Source organism: Glossina fuscipes, unplaced genomic scaffold, assembly GCF_014805625.2.
Source record: "Glossina fuscipes isolate IAEA_lab_2018 unplaced genomic scaffold, Yale_Gfus_2 0, whole genome shotgun sequence".
NCBI classification, from domain to species: Eukaryota; Metazoa; Arthropoda; class Insecta; order Diptera; family Glossinidae; genus Glossina; species Glossina fuscipes.
Window position 1 is genome coordinate 376,401 of NW_023998414.1, and position 9,597 is coordinate 385,997.

At 33.6% G+C, this 9,597-nt stretch overlaps 3 protein-coding genes across 3 annotated transcripts; 1 reads left to right on the forward strand and 2 right to left on the reverse strand.

Moving 5' to 3' along the window:
• Nucleotides 1-23: 23 nt before the first annotated feature.
• LOC119635696 (adenylate kinase 8) lies at nucleotides 24-1,243 on the reverse strand. The gene is made up of 4 exons (XM_038030663.1): nucleotides 1,000-1,243; nucleotides 814-934; nucleotides 638-757; nucleotides 24-575 (listed from the first exon to the last, which is right to left on the reverse strand). Exons 1-4 carry the CDS (start codon nucleotides 1,096-1,098, stop codon nucleotides 187-189), a joined length of 729 nt encoding a protein of 242 aa, XP_037886591.1. The 5' UTR covers nucleotides 1,099-1,243; the 3' UTR covers nucleotides 24-186.
• Nucleotides 1,244-2,599: 1,356 nt separating this feature from the next.
• On the forward strand, nucleotides 2,600-5,454 carry LOC119638854 (pre-rRNA 2'-O-ribose RNA methyltransferase FTSJ3). Its single transcript, XM_038035932.1, has 3 exons — nucleotides 2,600-2,879; nucleotides 2,941-4,213; nucleotides 4,275-5,454. Exons 1-3 carry the CDS (start codon nucleotides 2,813-2,815, stop codon nucleotides 5,359-5,361), a joined length of 2,427 nt encoding a protein of 808 aa, XP_037891860.1. The 5' UTR covers nucleotides 2,600-2,812; the 3' UTR covers nucleotides 5,362-5,454.
• Nucleotides 5,455-5,533: 79 nt separating this feature from the next.
• LOC119638863 (solute carrier family 25 member 46) lies at nucleotides 5,534-8,207 on the reverse strand. Its single transcript, XM_038035944.1, has 8 exons — nucleotides 7,683-8,207; nucleotides 7,477-7,614; nucleotides 7,233-7,396; nucleotides 7,048-7,171; nucleotides 6,838-6,996; nucleotides 6,711-6,767; nucleotides 6,430-6,645; nucleotides 5,534-6,370 (listed from the first exon to the last, which is right to left on the reverse strand). Exons 1-8 carry the CDS (start codon nucleotides 7,712-7,714, stop codon nucleotides 5,815-5,817), a joined length of 1,446 nt encoding a protein of 481 aa, XP_037891872.1. The 5' UTR covers nucleotides 7,715-8,207; the 3' UTR covers nucleotides 5,534-5,814.
• Nucleotides 8,208-9,597: the final 1,390 nt, after the last annotated feature.

A 9,597-nucleotide genomic window follows, 5' to 3' on the forward strand; every position in this document is an offset into this window, starting at 1 on the left:
GCCTAGAAGATAAGGCGTTTTCGCTATAGAGGATAGCAGACTCAATTTCACTTCATCTGAACATCCCTCAGAGTTTACATAAAGAGTTTCGTGGCGGTGCCGTAGATAGTTTTCAATCCTCTTTTCGTGTGCATTATAAAAAGACATCTAAAATGAAGCGACGTGTAAAACATTCAAAAGGGAATCTCAGTAAAGATTAAAGAAGGCACAATTATTTACTTCATGGTTGTAATAAGAGCAAGTATGGTAAGGTGCGCCTATATTTGCTGAATTCAGTAAACGTTTCAAGCAAATCTTCTCTGAGCACTTCATGTAGACTAATTTATTTGGTGGCACCTTCCAATGCTCCATTATTTCCTTAAAGTCATTTACGGTATTCGGAAAATTGACCAATACCCAACCTCTACGCAAGGCATCTTGATGTATTATACGCCGAGATATTATGTCAGCTAAGGCCTTTCCTTTGGCATCACAGTTATTATAATAGAAAGATCGCTGTAGCTCTCGAGCTAATGGGTCATTGGGATTTTCATCATCACCACGTAGACATTGGTAAATTAAATTTTCAGCATCAACTGCATAAGATAAAGCAACTAAGCCCTATAAAGCCAATCGTAAAGTATTTTGCAGAATTTACTATAAACCAAATTGAAACGTTTTGCTAAGTTAATAGCTTGGGTTTTACGTCCTGAACCCCTTCTACCAAATATTACCACCCGATATAGGTAGCCAGCCGATAAATTTAGCATCGAAACAACTGTTAATAATTAAACGAATCAAAAATTAGATTTGGTTTATAAAAATGATATTCACCTCCATCCTTGCCACCTAAAAGGCAGTCCTTATAAATTTCTGAAGCGATTCGCTTTATATTTGCGCCAATCCATTGCTGTACCAATTCGGGTCGTTCTAAAGCTAATTCCACTAAAATTTTCTTTATTTTGAAAGGACAGAAAAAACGATTACTGTTCAAATACTAAAAGTTGTTCGCGGTCTTACCTTCGAAATTTCAATTAATTTATGACGTTCAAAATACACCATTAATTCAGCAGCGTATTCTGTAAATCTAAGAGTGTCTTTGTCTAACAATTCTGACATTTTTTAAGCAAAAATATTTTATATATTGATAAGGAAACGGAAATCTAATAAGAGAAGCTTTTTAGTCAAAATACGTAAAATATTGAAAATACATATGCATAAAAGTTTTCAAAAATAATGAAGCTTAAAACGTTAAAAAAAATTAATAACCGACTTAGAAAGTATTTTGTAGTAACGAGTTGCCTATTAGAAATTATATTTCTGTCTTATTTAAAATTACAACTGAAACATCTGAATTTTCGAACCATTTTGCAGACATTTTCTATTCCTCTAGCTGCACATACTATCGCCATGCTATCTCATTTGTTATATATTGAGATTTGTTAGCGACATACTATGGAAATTATAACCGCACGGCATCGTTGAATTGACAATAAAAATTGCGATAATTGTAATTTATGCCGATAATTTAAGCACTATTAAATCCCCCCAACCCCCTGAAAAGTAGAGCAGATCACAACGATCTGACATCAATACTTTGTCAATTACACTGCCTTGCTTCGTCTTACATTCACATCAAGGGTGCTAACACAAAGAAGCGTCATATTCATTTTCGGCTTAAGAACACCCAAGTGATAAACATAATGAGCAAATCACTTGATACAAAAGAAACGTACATTAATGTAAGATAAATAACTTTAAAATTTAAAAGAAACTAATGCATTTCTTTTTGTTATATTTATATATATGCATTCAAAAATATATGGTTTGTCGATTGCCAAAAAGTTTTGCAAAATGTCGCAAAAGTTACGAGTCTCAACTTGAAAATAGGAATAACGGCTCATTATTTGAGCCCTCAATTTAACAACTTTTTCTAAAACTTTATGGGAATTGACAAGTCATATGGTTTTACATATATACAACAATTAAAACAAAAAGAAAAAATCCCAAGAAGAAGTGATGATCGTTTCGATATAAATTTTAAGGTTAGTTATCTAATTTATGTTTATCTTACACTAACGTACATTTTTTTAATATTTTGTGATTTGTAATTTTCGTTTATGCTATGTATTATTTTGAAAAAAATGAAAAATAAGCAATAAAGACCATTTACTTTAAAGTTGAAATTGTGTCATTAGAGATTCATAAATGGTAACTCGTAAGCTATGGATTAGTTAACACACAAAAAGACTCTTGATGGTATCATAAATAATTAATTATGAAAATTAACAAAATTGTTATTGTTTATAAATTTGTCGTTTATATTTACATTGATTACTTTATTTTTGGTCTCAAAAACATCTGATTTTATTTAAATTTTTTTGTAAAACAATATGATAATGCAGCCGCCCATTATGCCTACCGCTTGGGAGTTTTTAACCCGAAAACGAAAATGACGTGTCAGTGTGTTAGTCCCTTTAATGTTTTATGACGACATTTTTTTTATGAGTGTAATTTTTTATTTGATTTGTTACTTTTTGCCAATCAAATCATATTTTAGATACAAACATATACATGAATTTGTTTACTTTTTCCTTTGAAAGGATATACGGAGGCCCAAAGGCGCGGCTTTTGGCGACTTGGTGTTCCTTCTTTACTAACAAGTGACTACATTCTATTTATCCACACGCGAGCACCTGGCAACACTATCAATGTTTTCCTTTAGCTAAAGTCGTTTTTAACACGTGCGGAACTATTGCGAGTTGAAGTTTGTTTTTCTTACTAAAACTCGGGAGTACGGTACTTGACTTTCTAAGATATTAGATTTCATAAAATGGGTAAAAAGACTAAAGTAGGAAAAAGTCGTAAAGATAAATTTTATCAGTTAGCCAAAGAAACTGGTAAGGATGCATATGTGTGAATACAATAGTGTGTTTTTCACAGGAAGAATTTATTTCTTAGGTTTCCGTTCACGTGCCGCTTTTAAGCTAATCCAGTTGAATCGAAAATTTAGTTTTTTACAACAATCGCAAGTATGTATCGATTTGTGTGCAGCTCCGGGTGGTTGGATGCAGGTCGCAAAACAAAACATGCCGGTATCCAGCATAGTGATCGGTGTAGATTTGTATCCCATACGACCTATAGCGGGATGTCTCAGTTTAGTGGAAGATATTACCACCGATAAATGTCGCCAGTCATTGAGCAAGGAGTTGAAGACATGGAAAGCTGATGTCGTTTTACATGACGGAGCTCCTAATGTTGGACGCAATTGGTTGCATGACGCCTATCAACAAATCAGTTTGACGTTAATGGCTTTGAAATTGGGTACAGAATTTTTACGTGGTGGCGGTTGGTTTGTGACAAAAGTCTTTCGTTCCAAGGATTATAACGCATTGTTGTGGGTATTAAAACAATTATTTAAAAAGGTTCACGCCACTAAACCTAGTGCCTCCCGTAAAGAATCGGCTGAGATATTTGTTGTGTGTCAACACTATTTGGCTCCGGATCGAATTGATCCCCGTTTGTTAGATCCAAAATATGTTTTTGAAGAACTAAGTTTAGAAGGAAATAAAAAAGTTAGTTTACTTCACCCGGAGAGACAAAAACGTATCAAAGCAGAAGGCTATACCGAAAAAGATATTGCTCTTAGAAACGATATCAGCGCCACCGAATTTATGAAAGCTGAGAGTGGTTTGGCCGCTTTACTAGATATTGGTTCAATACGCATCGACGATGAACGCATAGCTAAACACCCGAAGACAACCGCGGAAATATTAGAATGTTGTCGGGATATAAAAGTGTTAGGTCGCAAGGATATCAAGGGAATTTTGGCTTGGTGGAAAGCTGTTAAGGAAGATCTTTTTAAAACAAATAAAGAAGAGGAGGCTGCTCTAATTGAAGAAGAAGTTACAAAAGAACCTTTAACTCAAGATGAGATCGAAAACATGGAGGATGCTGAATTGCAAAAACAAATTGTCGAACTGGCAGAAGAAGAACGAAAAGATATGAAACGGAAACGTAAAAAGACTCTAAAAACGAAAGCTAAACTGCAAGAAAAAATGAATCTTAAAATGGTGATCAAAGGTGATGACGGACCTAGGGAGGAGGGCGAACAGGAGGTGTTTGATTTAAAAACTGTGAGAACTCAAGAAGAGCTAGATGAAATGTTAGATGTTGCACCCGATTTTGGTGTAGAAGAACACGTGGAAATTCCGAAGTTGCCCAAATATAAAGCGTAAGTTCATGCTCTTTAATACTGTATGGGTTAATATGCTTCAAAACATCGACTTTTCTAGTTATCAAAAAGACGACAAACGTTTAGACGATGATGGCAATTATGAGAACGATGATGAGCCTGAAATATCTGTAGACGAAGAAAGTGAGAACGATTATGACAAAGAAGGGCTAGGCTTAAGCGATAATGATCAGTCATCCAAATTCGACAAAAAGACGAAAATTAATAAAAAGAAATTAGCTGATCATCCTCTAATTAAATCGGGTGACTTCCGGGACAAAGACACTAAGCGTCAGCACCGAGTGCAATTATGGTACGAGAAAGGAAACTTACAGAAAATTGATAGTGAAGACGATGAAGACTACGATTTGGATCGGTTGGCCAATGAATATAAAAGCAGGGGTGTTAATATATTGGGTGAAAAAGTTGAAAATAGTAACAAAAATGACGCTGTCGCTTTGGGGAAGAAAGCTAGGCGCAAAGCTCGTCATACAGCTACGAAATCATCGTCTGAAACCTCCAGTGATTCTGAAGAAGAAGAGAACGCTATAACCGCGGATGACGAAAATAAGGAACCAAAACTAAAAAAGATACGTCTTACAGAAGAAGAACTGGCGTTAGGAGCCATGATGATGAAAGGCAATAAAGCGCGACGTGATTTAATTGACGGGGCCTGGAATCGATATGCTTTCAACGATGATAACTTGCCAAGCTGGTTTATGCAAGACGAAGAGCTGCATATGAAGAAACAATTGCCAGTTCCTAAAGAAATGGCCGAAGAATATCAACGTAAAGTACAAGAGCTAAACGTAAGGCCAATTAAAAAAGTCATGGAAGCGAAGGCACGTAAACGCAGACGTGCAGTTAAACGATTAGCAAAAGCCAAAAAACAGGCTGAAAAAATTATGGAAAATGCTGATGCTACTCCACAAGAGAAAGCTAAACAACTAAAGAAAATATACAAGAAGACGCAAGAAAAGAAAAAAGAAGTGACTTACGTGGTAGCTAAAAAACATCAAGCCGGTAAGAGAGCTAAGCGACCACCTGGGATTAAGGGCCGATATAAAATAGTCGATCCCAGGCAGAAAAAAGATAAACGAGCCGCAGACGTTAAGGCTAGACGAGATAAACGTAAGGGAAGAAAATAGTGATTTTCAATAGCAAAGAAACTTAAATGAAATACAACAAAAATTCTATCCAAATGTTGCAGTAATCGATTCATAAGACATAACAAGTTAACCATTTTCTATCTTAATAAATAAAAAATATGTGGTTTCTGCTCATTGAAATATTTTTTCTTAAAACTCCGGTTTACTGAAAATAATACATTTTTAACATAATTTTTTAATAGTTTTGCCTAGAAAATAAGACGTTTGGTTTCTGAAATGTTCAATAATGTTTAAAATCAAAATGAATATCACAGTGTATAACTCAAGATTTCTAAGGGGAAACAAAACTTCTTTAATATATAAAAAAAGATACAACATAACGGCTAACCACTAAAATTGGCAATAATTTCCAAAGTAAATATATGCTAAAATTATTCCGAAGCCGTCAATATTAAGAAGAGGGAAATTCTCAATTATTACGCCCAAAACAGTTTAATCTAAACTATTCCCATCCACATCGCTGCCCGAGCTAATACTGGGCGATATGGTAGTCGAATTCGAGATCATGCCGCGATCTAAGCTACCATATTCTAAGTTATAGTATTGAATAACCTTAGCTGGAGGACGATTGGATATGATTTCCGTTATTTGATTGACAATCCATTTTGTTAATTTGATGACAGCTATGTGAGCAGCAAATTGCAAGATTATAGCGCCGAAACCCTTATAAAGACCCGAAAAACCCTCTGCAGCCACCGTTGTACGGTAACAATCTATAGCGCCTTGATAATTGGTTAATATAGGTACCACGGCGTAGCCATTATCCAGATTATCGATAATTGTACGTGTTCCCTGCAACTGAATCCGATGCAATATAGTCTCAAGGGGATAGAAAATCACCTCAGTGGTTAACATAGATATTAAATTTGAATAGACTTCAACATTCTGATTTTCTAGCGAGTCATCTTTAAATTTAGCACCTTTACGTTCCTGTGATTGCTGTATACGTCTACGCATTATGCGTGAAGAAATACCTTTAATTACCAAACTAAAACAGGTCGTAATATGAAAAGTCTGAACTTGCAAAAATTAGCTGACATTACGTACCCGAAAAGATATTTTGTAAGACCGACACCCACTGTCGGGCCAATCAAGGCCCAAATGGGCAGCATGCGCCCTTTTTGTGGTGATTTCCAATATAACAAACGCAGACTACCCTCACGAAATACATCAAATAGTCCAGGTTTTTCGCTTGCTATGTCACTTTGTACTGTTTCGACTAGAGAAGCGGCGTAGAATGGCATAACTAAAGCGATGCTTAGGCTAAAGAGAAAGAATGTGCATTAAATCGATTTAAAAATACTTTTTTTTTGTATTTTATCATTTACCCTTTTAATATGACGTGCTGTCCGAAACGTTTTAAAGAAGTCCGACTGTCTACGTCTCTAAAAGAGATTTAGTAAATGTTACTGTTTAGTTATTTATTTATTTATTTTTTAATATTGTTTTACTCACTTCGGCCACATCGTTATTTTTGATAACACATCGTCCATAGCCATTGAAAGACCTCGCACCAATAAACAACTACCTAAACCCTTCCACAGTGTGGTAACACCTTGACGACGATGAAGATGCACTATAGCTGGTATTAATCCCAATGGATGTAAGTGGTACCTAAGCAAGGAAACGTCATTATAATAGATAATGAAAATTGGCAGACCATACCTTTGTGAAGCATTATAAACTTGACATTGCCTTCTTAGTACAATAAAAGGATGATTGAGTAAATTTTCAGTTACTAAACTAACCCATTGCACACCAATTCCCAGATATTTACGTATAGAAATTTCTGTTAAAGAAATACAGTTAAATCTACATTCATTCAGCCCGGTTTTATTCTTTTTCCTCACCGTCTTCTTGACTATCGTAATATTTTTCAAATCCTCGGTGTTTTTCTAGCGGCAAAGATAAATCTCTGTCTGAGGTGACATTCTTTAGACCAGGACCAGCCCTTTCGTGTCCTGAAGTCAAACTCTCTAAGTAAGCTTGATATTGATCGTCACTTAATTGATATCTGCGAACAGAAATGTAAAAAAAAAAAAAATCAATAAAAGTTTCATTTCAATTGGTGTGCAATTATTAAAAAAAACTTACTGCATTTGAGGTGATCTTTGTAAATTGAGAGTGGCTGGTGGCAAACCTGTGCCACTGACTGCAGCGCGGGTGTGTTGAGAACCGGACCTTTGCATCTCTTTATCATCTGTGTCTGAAGGATTTTGGTTGGTAGTGTACCTATATATATATATATATGTGATAAATTTAGAATATTTTATTCGGGATTCCGAAAACGATTTACTTACATTAGCGTTGAGTAGTTGTTCATGCCTGCCATAATTTCCTAATGCTTAGTGCTAAGTTGCTGTTAAACCGCGAAAGCTTCTTTTCAAAAGCTAGTTTAAATCTTACGTGTTTTCATATAATGCGCGTGTAGCAGAAAAAAAACTATCGCAATCTTTGATAAAAATAAAAATATTTGTAGTTTTTTGCCTACAAAAGTCGAAAATATATAAAAACGTCTACTCTTCTCTCCCTATGAACTTAAATTGTCAATATATGCTTTAACGATGCCATATTTGATAAAATATTCAAGTTATGTAATAATTTGGCATCTCTTCATATATGCATCTGCTGTGTTCTAGATTTATATGAATACTAATTTCCATAGATTACTAATAAATATTCGCATACATGTTTCTCTTTTGCAAACATCCTCGGATAGATTTTATTTCCACTTAAAATTTCAAATCAAATAAAACTTTTCGTAATATATTAAACGTTGTAAGTTCGATATTCAACAAATAAAATAATACTGTTAGGTTTGCTTGTTGGCCTTGCCTCATTAAAGTAGGAAATCTTTTTATCTAATTTTAGATTTCCGAAAGCTAAATATTTTTAATGTTTTATAATGTTGGCTTTCGTGCTTTAAAATGGCCATATAGTTTTGTAATGTTCATTTCTAGCACATATATATTTATATATTTAGGAATCGTGCAGCAAATTAATAAAATATCGCCTTTAAAAAACGTATAGTTTCTTTTTTTTAATAAAAGTAAATTAAAAACATTATTCTGCTGATCAAAAGTCAATGATTTTTTTATTAAATTTATTCGCTATTGGCAGTGCTTTGTTTATACTATTATTTTTCTTATCAATCAATTCGACGTTTATGGGGTCAATATTTGATTCGAGCTATTGAGTGAACTCGATAGCTGCGAATTATGGATAATAATTTTTGTATAAATTATGATCAAAATACCATCTACTATATTACTACTAACTACACTTGCATAAATTATGATCAAAAATCTTCTTTATTTTACCTTATTTATTTATATCATTAATTTATTATTATAATTTATTTATATAATATAATAACAATAGACAACGAATATTGAACAATCGTCGACCACGCGCAGAGCATTAAATGTAGTATTTTAAAAAGAAATGCAATTTCTGAAAGAGCAAACGCTGAAGCAATTCAAATTCAAAGATATGGATGTAGCCATGCAATTTTAAAATGGTTTTTATTTGGCTATCAAACGTGATAATGCGTATAACAAAATCCTCTTAAAATAAAATTCATAAAAAACGAAAACTTTCAATAACAATAACAAATATTAATAAAATAAATAAACACGACAACATTACGGTAATTTTGATTTGAATTTCAATATCACTTCAATAATATTATTAATATAAATTAATTAATAAATATTTATGAGTTATGCGTTACCGCTTTTCAAGCTTTTAGACAGAAAGTTATTTCATAAAAGAAAAGCTGCATTAAAATCATTCAACTTCTTTTCATCCTTTTGCATGTGCAAGGAACGATGCATATTTAAACAAAAGCTACAAGAGCTTCGATGAAATTAAACGAAAGCTGCAACTTGTTTGATGAATGTAAACAAAAGCTGAAGGAAATTCGTTGAATCTAAACAAAGGCTGCAGGAATTTCGATTAAAATGGAAAAAAGCTGGAGGAATTTCGATGAATCTAAACAAAAGCTCAGAAAAATTCTAACCCCCGCAACATTTTTATTTTGTTTATGTTTCTATGGCACATATTTCATCCTGCTGCATGGAATTTTTTACTAAAAACTCAGATATATGAATGGATGCATATTTATTTATTTATTTAATTTATTTTTATTATTACGGCAATGATTGATAATATGGTTATGCAGCCTGGGTGACGTGACAAGGATTTCAACTGGCG